Genomic DNA, 16,806 nt, shown 5'->3' on the forward strand with positions numbered 1-16,806 from the left:
AAATGGCATAGCCTAAACATTGTGTTATTGGAAGATACCTTACATTTATAAAAAGCATCTTTGCAAAACTGTCTGATGAATTGTAATTATTTTGCTGCACAACAGTAATAACAACTATCTTTATATTCAAAGTTCCTGAAGGATGGATCATTTCTCTTTCTTGAAGCAGCTCTCGGTTTTTGTAATCCAGCTCTCATTGCTCAGTAACTGGAATTTTGGCATATTTTCCTCCTTGTGTATGGGTATCAAAGTGTCAACACTAATGGTAAAGGCTATTCATGCTTTTCTAGATTGGTACTCTTTTTTTTTTTTTTTTTTTTAATAAGGAGTATGGTTTTCTTTTGGTTTTTCTCCATTTCTTCCTTGTCTCCTCTCCATGTCACTTCCATTCTTTCATCTTCCCAGCCTTCCTCCTGCTGTTCCAAGCCAGCCATCTCATGGACGTGTTCTGCAAATGGCAAACTATTTGTTCTGAGAACAAATCTCAACAATCAAAGATGAAGGCAAAGTAACTTAAGCTGATATGTCAAGAAAATACTCTCCATAATTTGCTGAAAAGCTTTGTTTCTACATTTAAAAATAAATTAATTAGGAGACTTCCACAATCTTCTTTTTAAGAATCATGAAATCTACAGAGAAATAAGATGACCTTCTTTACCCCAACTTTGATAAAAGTGGTCTATGAAAACTGATTCAGAAAACTCTTCAACTCTTAATTAGCTTCTATTGGCTTATCACCAACTTCCCTGTCTCTCCACAGTCCCAAATTTGAGTTATTAAATCACCAGAAATACAAATACAAACCACAACCGGAGATTTTAGAAGAAATCCCCACATCAACCTCACAGATTTTCTAGATAGAGTATTCAGCAATTGAATGTGACTATCTTATCTTCTTTTCCTAGCCTAATCATGTTTCTAGTGCTAAAGTGTTTGTCTGATTTTGAAAGCAAGGAACCGAGAAGATGGCAGAAAAGGTGACTTTTTGCCAGCTGCACGTGGATAAAACCAACAGGGGAATCTTTGCACTCATACCCCTTGCCTGTGTCCTAACCCTCTCCTGCTTTGGGCTTTGAATTCTTTCCCACTCTTGTTTCCCACTCCTGAAGTCTGTGACCTTCTGCCCACCCTCCCTCAGCACAGCTATGAAGCCAGGGCTCCTGCTCTTCAGAGCATCATTCATCTGTTGCCCATCTCAGCATTTTGGATGGGCTGCCTTCTGGCAGCATTTCCCCCTGCTCTCTGGTTCCCTTCCTGGGTAGCCATGAGAGGGGCAGAGCAGGTGCAGTCCTGTCCTAGCCTGCCCCTGCTCCGAGGGACACCTTGCTCCTGGCGCAGAGCCCAGCCAAGCCGTTGTTTGGAGCACTGTGCACAGGCAAGGCAGTAACAGGAAAACAACGGAGAACTGAAAAGCATCAAAGCACACTTCTTTTTCTTCCTCCTTATCTCAGTCCTGTCTGTTGCACCAGAGTTTTTCTTGCTTGCTTAACTGTTTATTTCTGGTAGGAAGCAGAGGGGGTTGTGGACCAGCACCCTGTGGCCACCAGCAAGGGTTTCAGTCGCTGCATTTCACACTACCCCCCTACAACTGGCTTGACTGCAGAACCAGCACAGGCTGTTTCTCTCTGTTTGCTTTCATTGGCTGCAATCAGCTGTTTTACAGCTCCTTCATTTTCTGGGTTCCCAGTTAGCACCAGTAAACGCCAGCAACATCAATGCCTCAGATTTTTGCCACAGTTGTGATAAGACCTCCTCACACTGGCTGAGTTGTGGCTTTTCACTATCAGCTGAAACTGATGACACTGCATCCCATCCCTCATAACAACACCATGCAAACAGCAGATCTCAGGCTAAAATATTTCATATTTCCACTTACTGGGAACATTTTTTTCCAAAGACCATATTACACTGACACAATATTTTCAGGCATAGGGTATACCTGAGGGAGCAAGTCAAAGCCCAGGGACCTTCCTGGAACTTCAGCAGCACCCACAGCTCAGCATGGCAAGTGTGCACTGTCCTTTGGGCAGCCCAAACACAAGCCCTCCGTATGTGTTCCTTCATATTTTCTTTGGCCATTACAGTTTGTACTGTGTCTACTGGCTGCTTTATCCTCTGTGCCAGCTAGGTACATACCTTCTGAGATTACCCTAGGGGGCAAAGTTAAACCATTGCTGTGTTGCAGCTGGCATAAGTACCATAACATAAAGGCAGAACTAGAAAGGAAAAATGGCTTATTTGACTGGATTTCTTAGTAAACAAGGAGGTAAATATTTAAGATAATTGTAGGCTCTGGCTTTTGAGGGTACTGAACTCTAGGTGCAAACACAGTTAAAAGAAATCCTACTGTTTGTCTAAAATACCTTTTTGTTCTTATTAAACAAAAAAGAAGTTCACTATTGTATTCACTTAACATTCATTTCATAAAATCTATTCATCCTAAGATTTGAGAAGTCAATGTAATGCAATGTTTTTATTATTTATTCCTGGGGGTAATGTGCTTCCTGTTCAGGAGAAGGTGCAGTTCCTGACAAGTTTTTAAATCCTCCTAAATTCTGTACGTGCCAGCAGCTGTGTATAATCAACATTTTTAGTCGGAGGACAGCATTTAGTTAGGGGTTTTTGAACAGTTGCGTTACATCTCTTCTTTCCTCCCTGTCAAGTTGCCACAGGCACCTCTGGCATTCTCTGGCACCTCCAGGACCATTACATGTGAAGGCACTTGGGATGTGGGAACAGCTGGGCACCTGTGGAGTCAGCTGAGTTTCCAGAGAGCTTGCACTGACCTGAGCTGTGGGTTATATGAGGTGTGGGTTGTTAGAGGAGGTCGATTACACACCACATTATCACAGAGGAATCTTATCACAGCTGAGTTTGATCTGTGAAAACATTTCCTTTCCTTCCCCAGGCTAAACAGCTTTTTTTTTTTTTTTTTTTTTTTCCAAAACATACAAATAATTTCTTTAAAAGTTAACATTACTTTTCACACATAAACCATGAAGAAACAACACCTCTGTGGATGTGTTAAGAAATGTTAACAGCACCACCAGCATCCTGTCAGGACTGACAGGTGGACATTTTACAAGGAAAGTATGTAACACGTGAGAGCAGAGTTAGGCTGACCCGTGTAACTACATGTAAAAGGCACTGCCAAAGCCCAAACTCCAAATGGAAGCAATGCCCCTGTGGCATCCCTGGCAGTCCAGTTTCTGAAGCTGACAGTGAGGCAGCTGTCAGATGGAGCAGTTAAAATGTCTTTTGTCACATTTTACTTGTTAAGCAAACATTGATAAAGGGCTTATTATGCCTGCTCTACGTAAGGAAAAAAATGTTTAGGAATTCTCCTGTTTGGAAATACTGCAAAGCTACTGAGTTTCTATGTCTACCTTTCCCTCCCATGCTATCTGCAGGCATTAATGTATTACAACAAAAACAAACAAGCAAGAAAGCAATCAGAGAGCTTGTTGAAAACAAACAAGAAGCCTGCAGCGCTGCCAGATTATACAACAGTGATTCCCACTGGGGGTAACTTGGACAACTTGCCTGATGGAGGCAGTGGGTCTGCTGAGAGCACTTGGAGGCTCTCCCAGGGCTGGGAGAGAGCAGGACAGGCAGCCTCTATAGGCAGCTCACCTGCACCCATGCACAAACTTTCCCTCCTGCTGCCATCCAGCCCTTGGCCACTGCTGCCACAGAAGCAAGTAAGGATAGAGTGACTCCCAGCCGCAATCAAAATCAAGTCTTTGACTCAATATAGCTGAGACAATCTCAGTTTTTCTACAAATAATTGTCATGGAAAAGAGGGTGGCTTGCTCTGCATTTGCTTGTAAAATACCACACGCATCTTTGCCATGTAAAGTCCTGGTTCCTACTCTCACAGGCTGCAAAGAGCTGTTGTTTTCCTCTCCACTACTTCTCACTAAAATTTGCTCAGAAGTTACAAGGATGCAGCAATGCCGTGTGTGTGTGCTCCATGCCTTAACTTTAGCAGACAGAGCAAACATTTCAAACCCTCCCCTTCAGTGTGCCTTCTCTGCTAAAAACCTGAGCGTATGAACATAGGGAGAGGAGGAAAAGAGAGGGAAAAAGAGAGAGAGACCCTGTAAGTGAATGGGTAAGGAATGTGCATGGAGCTGTGCATGGATAGATGTCTGATGTCCCAACTATTTGTAAAAGGCAAAAGCAATACTTCCGACAGACGGCCCTCCCCTCGCCTGCAATAGGCTCCCCAGAATAGCAACAGCCTGTGTCACCGCAAAGGGCAAAGCCTTCTGAAATAGCAACAAAGTTGTTCACGAACCACTTTGTGGTTTGCATTTGGTTTCAGCCGGCTTCGGGAACTTGTTGCCATGAGGAAAACAAGCTGCCCTTTGCTGGCCGGCCGGGCAAGGAGCGCGGCGCTGTGAAGCGCTCCCGCCCCAGCAAGGTGCGAAGGGGCAGCGATGGCACCTGGGCAGAGCCCGGAGGACCTGAGGCAGCAGAGCCGGGCCGTGGGAGCGGGGCAGGATGAGGAGCGCGGCCGGGGCTGCAGGCGCTGCCGGCTGCCGGCTGCAGCAGGTAAGGGGGCAGGAGCTGAGCGCCGGCTGTGGCTGCTGCCCGCGTCGCTAATGCTCGGCCCCACAAAGCGCAGGCACTCCGGGACGGGCCGTCTCAGCTTCTAAAAGTGCAAGAGGGGAACATGTGAGCTAGGACGGGGACTGCCAGTTTGACTTTTGAATGAATTTTGAATGAATTTTGAATGTGTGATACTTTCCCTAAAAGGCCTCGGTCCTACTGCTCGTGTAGGTGCTGTCTGTTGTGTAAATCATTTTCCTTCATGAAGATCAGCCAAATGAAAGATAGGAGAAGCTGCTGCCCTCTAACAACAGTGATCTGGTCCTTGCACACTCGGGGCAGTTCAGCCCTTTCAGCGGAGTGAGTGGAGGGAGTGAGGCAAGCACTGCACCTGTCCATGCAGGGGAACAGCTCAGGGTGGGGGGACAGGGTCTCCCTCCTGTTTTTACTTCCCTAGCATTTCAGGAAGAAACAGGGTTTCTGTGCTGACACCCTCAAAAATCAGCTGTAACATTTATTCTGCAGTAAGTTTTTAAGTGCAGAAACTGCATTTCATAGCTCTTCATCTTTGCTGTCCTACCCAGGCAGTTTTTCTCAGTTGCAGTGTGGTTTTGCATTTTCAAACACTTTCCTAGATGATAAGATGAAGGGGATACTGCCCCATAATCATGATATTTCTCAGCCACAAGGCTTATTATGCCTTATTTTAAGCTGTACCCAAACAGGACAGCATGGTCATAAGCCAGAAATGACAATGTCTCAAGGAGATTTTGTTCACTTCGAGCTGAATGAACTGATTAACGCAGGAATAATCAGAAACCATAGGCACAAATGCTTTGTTGGAGTCTAATAGTGATCTGTCAAGCAATGTCTCCTGATACTGGAATCAGAGGTTAGCCAAGAACAGAAAGTCAGTAGGTGTGCAGACACATTTAACATTGCCTTTGGGACTGAGGAGAGCAGTGCAGATGGTTATAGGATAACAATAAACAGATAGCAAAGTTTCTGCAGCACATGGGTTAAGGTTAGAAGAGTATATTGAAGTTAGAAGTGTAAATTGCATATCTGTCCTTACCCTCAAAAATTAAAGCAGTAACCTGAGGAATATGTAATTACATAGTTAGAAATTAAAAGAACTTGGTGATTCTTACTAGAAATGAACAAAACAAAACCCAAATGCCATTTCATGTAATGAGAGGATAGGCTGCCTGTTGACATAATGAAATTACATAGCAGAGCAGTAAGAGAGGACTTGGCCATGGTGGGTCTGTCTGGGATCTGCATTCCCTGTCTTTCCATCATTGTCAGGGAGCTTTTTTTCATGAAATTTGAATATTGTTTAACAAAGTACATTATGGCTTATAGTGTACAAAGTATTCAGTGCTTCCCACCACTGGAGGAGTTTAGATTAGTGGAACATTTGTTTCCTTCGACCTTCTATTTTAGTTCCATTTACAAAGTGATTGTTTTGGGTTTGCCTTTCACACTTGGGTGGGAGGATTCACATTTGTCAAATGATTGTGATCCCACATGGCCCTGACATTATTTTTGATAGGTCAGATGTATTCTAGGTAATAGGAGAAATGCACCTTCTGAGCAGCTACTGGATCTAAAGAAACCTCAGGTGTTGGAATAGAGCAACAGAGTAACATAAATCTCTTTATACCCAGCAACTGGATGAGACAGAGAAAGTGACTGTGGCAGCAAAGATCATGATAACATGAAAATGGGAAAATTACATTTTATGAGAAGCAAAACCATGATTTAATTATGCAGCAATTCCCAATATATGCCATCAAACATTTATCCTAAAAAAAAAAAAGATCCTCATGTTATACACTTCAGCAAAATATTTTTTTAATACAATTTGGGAAATTTAAATACTATATCCCTTGAAATTTTGTAAGTCAGACAGCACTCAGGTGGAAAACAAATCTGTTATTAGAGACAGCTTATTTTCAAATACCAATGCTGTAGTTTTAAAATTTATTGTAGATAAAAGTAAATATCATTCTATTGAAAAAAAAAAGATACTCCATGCTGTGGATTTATATCTAGGCAATGCATTCAACTCATTAGGGTTTTCTAACCTGTGCTTAATAACCAATGGTTGACAGAACTTGAATTCACTTCCCAAAGATCTAAATAGATCAAAGAAATTGCAAGGCTTAAAGAACTTTCCTGACAGGAAAATACTTTCCTTCCCTTCTAAACGGAGATGTTTCTCATCTCAGATTAAATCAAAGTAAACAGAAGAAAGTACCATGGTGGAAGAGATTGTCTAGTCTCCTCCTATCAAAATAGATATATTTGCACAGGTTACATAAAGTAATCTCCCTACCCCCCCAGTAGTTTTCTATATGCACCCTGAATGATCTCTTGGGAGATAGCAAAGAAAACTACGTCACAGAAATCTCGGAGTCTGGACTAACGTGGGGCTTGGTACTGCCAAACCGAGCGGGAGAGGGCTCCTTTCCCATATCTCTCCCTCCCATTAGGTAGGTGAGGAGTGCTGTTTCCCAAATCAGCCTGCTTGCAGATCTTCCCTGGCACTGATCATTTATCCATAATGCCCATAAGATACATGCACAGACCAAATCCTGTGCCTTTGGAAGGAATGTATTTTCCCAAATATGTGCTTGAAAGTGAGTAAAGGGGCACACCCTTTGTACTTGGCCCCGTCCAGCCTCATGGCCGGTACACTGTGCTGCTGTACAACTGCAGTTGGTCTCCTTTTCAGGAACCAAGCATAAACACTTCCAACAAATGTTCTTAAAGATAGGTTTGTTTGCCAAGTTGGGCTGCTTTTTGACTTGAACAACAGTTGTGAGAAACCACTTTGTTTACATGGGAAACTAGAGAATAGACTTTCCAATCACTTGTCACATACCAGCCACACACTCATTAGCCATGGTGTTAGTGGCAGACAGAAGGAGAAAATTCTCTGGTAGCTATCATTAAAATATTTTATTCCCCTGGGCTGTACACTGCCATATGCTCTGTTGGCATCCCATAAAAATAAGACAAATATATGTATAAATATATAAAGAAGCTTTTTGTAAAAAAAAAGGAATGCCTAAGAACTGCCAGCAGCATCATTCAAAGTGACACTTAAAAGGATTGTGAGTACTGCAACATTTTTTATCTGGAAATGTTAAAGCTAAACATATGCTGAAGTCAGAGGGAATTTTGCCTAGAGGAAGGTCATGAAGGGAAACTGAGCAGAGATTTCAAGGTTTAACTCAGCGGGCAGTGGTGAGCAGGCAAGTTTCGGGTACACCAGTTAAAACAAAAGCTCATGGTGATATAACAATGTTTTTCAGTGGAATAGTGCCTGTGAGGGACAAGAGACACCAAGTTAACTACTGACTTTGTTGCTGCTAATGCAGGAGGACAATGTGTTTCCCTGTGCATCACGTCAGGATCTGCTTCTCATTCGGGGGTGCTCTAGTTACAGCCCTCCACTATTTCTGTACAACTGTGGCTATGTGTCACTGGACACATGAAGAAGGATACCAGCTGACCCAGTAAAAACAAAAAAAATAAACATTAAGACATTGATCAAGTTGCTCTACTTGGAGAAGCAGTAAATACATGGGCTTGAATGCTTCCCTCTCAATTCCCAGGTTTCCATGCTCTACCTCCAGCTTGTACAGACTCTCAGACAAAAAATAAATAACCATCTCAATTTCTCTGATCTAAGGACCACAGGCTGATGTGAGCACAGTTTGGATTGTAAAGAACAGTGCTGGTGGTAGACTTTATCAAGATATTTGACATGACACTCTCATTCAGAAACTGAAACCATACAAAAATGACACTCCCAACATTTTAAGAATTAAGAACTGTGCAGGACACAGACTTCAAAGTATCAACAGAGTACACTGTCCATGCTGCTGTGTTTTGGCAGGAGAGCCTTAAACTCAGTCTTTGCCCCTCTGTTACTTACTGTTGTTAGTTTTTTGGAAGAAAATAATAACAGATTATTTAACAAGGTGATAAAGGTGATGGGTGATCAATAAATGGGACATGTCACCGGCTGAATGTAATTTGGATGCTTTGGCCTGCTGACTGCAAGTGAATGTGCTGTCTGGGCTGCCTTTCTGCTAACTTTAGACATCTGCATCTGAGCAAGCCACACAGTTTCCTTTTATAGGCAATGGAGGGAAGTAGGCATCCGCCGTAATTCAGATGTCTAGAAGTGCCTATTTTTCTCAGGTGGTTACAAGAGAAATCTAGAGATGATGTAGATATTTCACAGTTAGGTAAGTTGAACCCTAATACAGACAAATGTAAAGTGATTTGCATTCCTCATTCGCTAAAACAAGGCAGGCCATATTTAAAGACAAGGCAGTGCCTTGGAAAGAATCCAGTCAGAAAAGAAGTAGGTTTTCCTGAATGATAACCAGAAGATAAGCTTCTGTATGTGTCTGTGAGAATCCTTGGACAAGCAGAGAGTGAAGTGTCCACCAGGACTGGAAAAGTTATGTCAAGTTTCTCTTTGGCACTGTGTAATCACTGCAGGAACACTGGGTCCAGATCACAATTTACTGAAGAAGTTGGTGGTCTGAAAAAGTTCAGAGAACAGAGGTTTGAATATTTAAGGATTTGGTGAACTTGTAAAGTCTCACAGGGAAAGCAGCTAAAAAAGGAGATGTCTGTGAGATGACCCAATGGCAGGCTAGAAGTTTGTACTCAGTGAACACAGTTAAGTGTGGGGACGTGGAGAATGGGATCTGATGGCTAGAAGCTGAAGTTGCAGAAATTTGGTCTAGAAATAATTTACAGATAGCTTACAGTGAAAGCAATTAACCATTGGGATGACCTATGACTTAAAGTCCTTGGTTTTCAAACACTAGCCATTTTTAAATCAAAGCTGAATGTTTGAAAACACCTGGTTCAGAAAAAACATAATTGAAGTGTGTCTGAAGGATCATGTTGTGCTGTTTGTGAGTGTCAGAGTGGATGAACACAATGCTCTCTAGTCCATGATATATAAATTGAGGTAAAATACTACATAAAATATATTTGGCTTAATGATGTAAAATATTCAAGAGATATTCAAGAAAGCACAAACATCAGCACTGAACAGTAGTTTGGGCAGAGCACTGTGATTAGATTAGCAGTTTAGTTTCTGATATGCTCATTCCTTCAGCACAACACTCACTGTGCTGTTATCAGCTCAGATTTCCAGCCAGGATTCACTGGAAGGGTATATTGTCCAGATACAATAATATGCAGCAAGCAAGCAACTCTAAAGTATAAATGGGAAGGCAAAATTATGTTTTGCAATGATAAAACAAATACTGCATGTGTGCATTGCAGGATGCAGCACAAAGCAGCTTAGCTGTAGTCAGCAGTATTTCCACGGAAGTACTGTTCAATGGGTGAAGGAAGTACAGCAGGACCTAACCCATGCTTCTATTTAAAATCAGTGAAATGGTCTCAGATATAAAAGATACTGCAGATATAAAAGAAGAAAAAGCTTTAGAAATATTAACAGATCTGGACAACAGCAATATAAAAAAGATTGTTCTATCCCTGGAGCATTTTGCATATTTGTTTCTGTTATTTTCTTCATCTTCCATTCCCGATAAATCTACCACCCACCTCCCCCTTCTAAAAGACTTTTCACAGCAATCCCATTCCCCCTGTGTCCTTGTAGCCCATCAAGACAAAACCATGTGCTTCTCCCCTATCTCTTATCTATGTCTGGTGTGCCAGCCACACCAGCTCAGCAGCTGAGTTGAGGTGCATTTGGTGCACGCAGTATCTCAGGGCTGCTGCTGTTTGGCTCAAAGTTAGGAGAGCTAATAGGTGATACTTATCTTAATAACCTTAATGGGCTTACACACCTCCCCTGACCCCCAGGCATTGCTTATATTCATAGTTGTGCTGTGCTACCCTCCATAATAACCCATCTGCCTATAGAGCAGCTGCAGGGTGGGGTAGTGGAATTGTTTGCTTCTGGGAGTTGTTAGGAGAACACAAGGTGGCTTGGGCTGCAAATGTGCCAGGGATCCTGCCAGCAATTTAGTAGGGTATGTGGCCACATGCCAGGGTCTGGGCCTGGGCTCTGGGACTGTTTACTTTAGCAGTGCAGATGTACTGCTAGGGCTGCTCTCCTTCTCTCTATTCAAGAATTGCTTTTGAAATGTAATATCCTCTATCAAATAGGGCTGATCCTCACCAATGTGCTCAAAATTATTGGCAACGGACTCTGAGCAGTCAGTGTGATCAAAGAGCCTTAATGCCTTAGAAAAATGAACTAAAAATAAACAAACTCTGTGTATCATTTCCAATTAGACCATATACCACTCGTTTCAGGAGAATTAACTAAATACGGACTCTGTTATGCTGCAAAAGCCACCTCTCCTCTGACATGGCCCATCTCTCTAACTAATTGCAAAATCAGAAGTTGATTTACTCTTTTCCTAGTTGTGTGGCAGCCAACATCATGATGCGAGGAAAATCATGCTGGGAGGAAGAACGAGACCAACAATAACAAATTGATATATTCCTCAAGGTTTAGGGTGCAAAAGGCTTCACAGTTAGCAGAATATGATCAGTCAAATCTATCTTGTAACAATAAACAATGAATCACAATTGTATAAGATGAGTTTGTTTTAAAGTGGAGATTCAAAGGCATATGATCTGCATTGTTTTCATCATCTGTTTCTTGTTCCTGACATTATGGCCATCAAAAGCAATGCAAAATATTTGATCAAGATATTCCAAAGAATCTGAGTTTAGATGTGAGCAAAGCCCAGCAAGTTCATGTGTTTACCTCAAAGATCAGTTCCCCTAGAATATCCCAGATACCTGCATCAGCCTGATGCTCACTGACTAAGTCCCCAGTTTGGCAAAATAAAAACAATGGTACCAGCAGCCTTCATGCCGTTCTCAGGAGAAACAAAGGAAATAATAAGTGGTGAGGGAAAACTTGTTACTTATTTGAGTCAATGTTGAAACAATTTGGCTAAGAAATTTATGCTTTCCTTGCTCATGGTACTCTAGTTGGGTGGATGAGACTTTCTCAGTTTAGGAAAAACACTGAAAAATCTCAAGGTAAAAATTGCTTTCTCACCATTTCTTTTTGCAATAATATTCTGAAGCAAAAAGTTTAATTATTTAGGACCTGCTCAAAACATTATTGACTTTTGATCAGGAAGATAAGGGACACAAAGGCATTAAAACTAAAGATTTTATATTAATTACCTTGTTTTTTCTTTTCAGAAATAGCTTTTTATGAAAATAGCTTTAATGTCACCACTGCTGCTGGATGTGTATTGTACCTAACTGCTTTGCCTAAAAGTTACAGAGAGATTTTTTTTTAAACTGGTAGATCAAACAAAGTTTTTATTAATTGTCAGAATGTTGCAAAAATCACTCTTTCAAGGTTTTTCGGTTTATCCTCTTATTTCAGGTTGTGGAACATTCACTTTTCTGTCTTCTGCCATTGCTGCCATAAGTGGACTTCTGATGGGCTATGAGTTGGGCCTCATCTCCGGAGCTCTTCTTCAGATGAACAGCATTTTAACACTCTCTTGCAAAGAGCAGGAAGTCATTGTAAGTTCCCTGCTTTTTGGGGCCTTGTTTGCCTCCCTTACTGGTGGATTTCTTATAGACAGATTTGGAAGGAGACTTGCTATTATTATTGCATCATCTTTACTTGTGCTGGGGAGTCTGATTCTGCTGCCCTATGAATCATACGAGGTACTCATTGTGGGCCGGATCGCCATAGGTATTTCCATCTCACTGTCGTCAATTGCCACGTGTGTGTATATCGCTGAGATCGCCCCACAGCACAGAAGAGGCCTCCTTGTGTCATTAAATGAACTCATGATTGTGATAGGCATTCTGTTTGCCTATATTTCAAATTATGCATTTGCCAGCATATCTCACGGCTGGAAGTACATGTTTGGCCTGGTGATTCCATTGGGTGCTTTGCAGGCTGTTGCCATGTATTTCCTTCCTCCAAGCCCTCGGTTTCTTGTGATGAAAAATGACGATGAAGCGGCGAGAAAAGTACTGGAGAGGCTACGGGAAACATCAGATGCTACTAATGAGCTCACTGTGATTAAGTCTTCCCTGAAAGATGAACATCAGTATAGTTTCTTGGACCTGTTTCGTTCAAAAAACAACATGAGGGCCCGAATGCTGGTAGGACTCACTCTAGTTTTTTTTGTGCAAACAACTGGGCAACCCAACATTTTATTTTACGCATCGACTGTTTTGAAGTCAGTTGGGTTCCAGAGCAATGAAGCTGCCAGCTTGGCTTCCACTGGAGTTGGAGTGGTTAAAGTGGTCAGCACAGTCCCAGCTACATTTTTTGTGGATCAAGTTGGAAGTAAAACTTTTCTGTGTATTGGCTCTTCTGTTATGGCAATATCGTTGGTCACTATGGGCTTAGTGAACCGTAACATACATGTGAATTTAACCAAGGTCTGCAGAAGCCAGTCTCCAGAGGATTTCTCTCTCCAGAGACCAGGAAACTTCACTGTCACCAATGGGAGTCTCAAGGACCTCTTTGCTAGCAGGGCTTCAAAAGAAAGATTGTCATTTGATGTACAGAGCCCAGATGTTGCCAGGACAGGAGAACTGAACAGGACTTTCCTGGCAGAAGGCAAAAGCACAACAGGGTCTCACGTGGAAAGTGGGGAGGTCCCTGTTGTCCTGAAGTGGCTCTCACTGGCCAGCCTGCTTGTCTATGTTGCTGCATTTTCCATAGGTCTTGGACCAAGTAAGTGTTTAATTTTTCTAACTGTTTGTAACTTACATTATTAAGTGCTGGGATGAGGCAGTTCCTAAGTTGGGCAAAGCAGTACTGTCTGCCAATATGCACTGGTATTGTCACACACCATCCTGGTAGGCCTGTCATGTACTTTATAGCAAGAGGTCCTGCCCCTAAAGGCCAATGACCTGATCTCCCTTCTGTTCAGTGTAATTAACTGTTCCCTCTTCCGTCAAGAACTGCTGTTAGCTTTGTACAGCAAAATTATGGAGCCCCCGGCTATCTTTCCTCTTTCTAGTCTATTGTGCCCTTACACTGGGAAGGTTAGGATGTAGGCATTTGCTGCTGCTAGCTCCTAAACCCAAGATAATGATAAGCTCTGGACCTCTGTATGGTATGACATTGTCAAATCCACAAAATACCAACCTGAGTCCTGCTGAGGATCTGTCCCTCTGACTGTGTAATAGTCTTCAGATATGGAAAACACACTCAAGGTACCATAATTCATGGGCAAGCTGTAGTACCATTGCCACTGTTTGGGTGGAACAGCACAAGTGGGAGGACACAAAGGTGTGCTCCTGTACAGCTGACACTGTACTGCTGCACCTGCCATCACACTTGCACGGGTCTCACTCTCTCCTGAGGGAGAGCATGTCTGTCATTCCAAGGGACTAGAAATTAAATCTCTCTGTTTTCTTTTGTTTTGTTTCAATAGCACTTGCATAATGTTCTACTTTGAAGGCGTTGACTTTTTAAGTCACTCTGCAAAACCCACATGCCCAGCCCGTTATTTATTAACAGAATTTATGTGCTCTTGCACTCTGGCTCAAACTTGCATTGCAAACAAACTGTACTCTCCTGTACTATTATGATAAAAAGCTTGCCACAAGGATACAACCCAACAATTGTGCTAACAACAACTCCCCTGCAGTATTTATTTATTTTAAACATTGCTCACAGGGAGAGCAGTGTGAGATAAGCATTCATTGCCAGGGTTGCAAGCTTGACTGTGTTATTACAGCATTATTCCTTCCCTTGAAGATTGTCTTGGGGCTGGATTCTGCTTTCTGTGACATAGGTTCAAAAACAGGCATGAAGCCCTGAAAAGAAAATGTTACTTGAACTTTTATTTATTTCAAACATATATTTAATGACCCTCAGAGTGGGGTCACATGTTCAGTCTTGGCCTCCTGCTGAAATCTGCTTTCCTGATGACCTGGCTGTAAACGGGTTCTTAGTCATTTGAGTTGGCCTAATGTACAGTTAATGAGAACAGTGTCTATTTTCTTGAGGGCTACAAAAACTGATGTGTTTTCCAGGCTGATCTGAGAAGTCTCTGAGGCCAGTGCTTGTTTTTTGACCTCTTTCTTGACTTGAGAGCTCAAATGCTTTCAAACAGAAAATGGGAAAGAACAAACACCCTCTCAGCTCCATCATGGAGAAATCATGTATAAAGCCACTATGAGGCAATTTGTACTGACAGATGTGTTTTCCTAGCAAGTGAAGGCCAGATCTATTAGAGATACAGGCATTTCAAATTGCAGCTAAGTCATTTCAAGGCATTTTCCTGTCTTTGAAAGCACACTGTTCAGTTAAAAAGTATAGAAAATGCAAGAGTTAGAGAACCAAGAGATTGCTGGAATCTTCAAAGGATCTATCATGCTTGAATAGCCTGGATTGGGATGCAAGGTTATAATTTGTGTCTCATGTACAGCCTACAACATCTCCGTTTGGAGCCCTAATCCCTGAATGTGTTTGCAAAGCCTAGCTTTCTTAGCCCCAGTGAACCTTTCTTAGTGTAAAGAAAATAAATGAGGCCCTCTGCTTATGTAAAGTAAATAGTTTTAACATGTTTATGTTACTCATCTCTAAATCTGGCCTGTGCTCTGGACCAGACTGTTCTCCATTGCCTGCTGGTCAGTGGGGAGGAGGCATTGAGGCTCCACTGGCTGGCTGCTGTGTCCAGGCTGTGCCTGGGGCTCCTGGGGACAAAAGCACTGTGACACTGTGCCCCACTGTGTTTTCAGTGGGGAGCTCTCATGCTCCATGCAGTGCCTGCCCCCACGCAATGGCTGGCTAAGGTGAAGGTGGTGTTGAGAACGCCTCTCTTTGTACATCAAATTGACATCTTTTGGATGAAGAGCAGAGAAGATCTTGCTCCTTTCTTTCCACACCACAAGGCCATTTCTGGAATAAATTCACCCACTTTATTTTGATTCCATGCTGTACTATGTTCTGTGGGGATAAAGGAGACTTTATGTATGACCATTAGGAGATGCCACACTCTTCACAGGACAGATCACACAATCTGAGCTCTATCATCTTCTTTTTAAGTGCTTTGTATTTTTCCCCCCCTTTTTATTTTTTTTATGCTCATCAAAGAGAGTTACAATCCAGATTAGTGTAGCAGACATTTATAAATTATTTCTCTTTTGTTGCCAAGTTACATAAAGTAGATTGATTTTTTAAATGAACTAAGCATATGCTAAATTATATTTATTGCCCTTTATCAAAACACCCAGGCATCACAGTGATGAGAATTCAAAAATAGACAGTGAGAGATAAAAGTCATTTTTGCATTACAAAAGAATTCACAGACTAGCAAGCATCTGCTTAGTCAATTTTTTGATTCTGGGGTGCTCTGTATTTATGTTATCAGCCCTTACACAAGATAAAAGGGGTATTTCTGCTGCTGTGTTTCAGTTTAATTATGTTTGATGAACTGCAATTCAAGTGCTTGTTCACACTCAATTTCACACAATTATGAAGATGTTTTGTAGATGCAACAAATCGGTGTCGCATCACACCACAGAACAGCACGTGCCATTTCTCTAGGGGTGTTTGCAGAGATGTTTCAAGGCATTCAGTTATTAACTAAGGGGGCTTGCTTGACACCCTTGTTTGTCTTGGGTTACCCTTTGTCTGTGTGTCAGAAAGGACAAACAAGGATCAGCTGTTCTCAGGAGGGAATGATGCCTGCAGAGCCCTAAAGAAACCACTCCCAGCTCCCATGTGGAGGATGAGGGGTGTGAGAGGGCTCCTGGTTGTTTGCAGCACATGTTTGTGAAGAGAAGCGTTGGAACCTGCTGTATGTGGGCAGGGGACGGACAGGGGAGGGACAGGAGAGGTCTGAGCCTGGCAGAAGCACTGCTGTGCCTTTCACAGGGGCCAGCGAGTGCCGGCTGATGAGACGAGTGTGGTGTGGAGGTAGATCACCAGTTCATCACCCAAGCTAAAATGTGATCACTTAATGTATCCTTGGAAATTAATTTAACGTAAAGAACACACAGAAATAAGTTAGTCAGGGCTATGACCATGCATGAACACTTACTAAATTGCACAGAATTAACTGAAATAGTTTCAGGGCATCTAATTTGCCAATTGCTCTGTAAAAACCATTTGAGGGGCAAAAACTAGAGGTCCTTTCTCATAAAGAGGTGTCATTCACCACTTCCTTCATTCACCACTGTGTGTGGTGCAACATGTTGGGATGCCAGAACAAGGAAAGCCATGCTCCT

The 16,806-nt window shown here is 42.3% G+C and overlaps 1 protein-coding gene across 1 annotated transcript in view; it reads left to right on the top strand.

Annotated features, from left to right (window-relative positions):
- Positions 1-4,343: 4,343 nt before the first annotated feature.
- Positions 4,344-16,806, top strand: part of SLC2A12 (solute carrier family 2 member 12) — a 31,130-nt gene continuing 18,667 nt past the window's right edge. Inside the window, exons 1-2 of the mRNA XM_058802373.1 lie at positions 4,344-4,557; positions 11,981-13,297. Coding sequence (XP_058658356.1) covers positions 4,443-4,557; positions 11,981-13,297 — 1,432 coding nt within the window. The 5' untranslated portion in view covers positions 4,344-4,442. The remainder of the gene's footprint in view (positions 4,558-11,980; positions 13,298-16,806) is intronic.

This window comes from Ammospiza caudacuta, chromosome 3, assembly GCF_027887145.1.
Source record: "Ammospiza caudacuta isolate bAmmCau1 chromosome 3, bAmmCau1.pri, whole genome shotgun sequence".
In the NCBI taxonomy this organism is placed as follows: Eukaryota; Metazoa; Chordata; class Aves; order Passeriformes; family Passerellidae; genus Ammospiza; species Ammospiza caudacuta.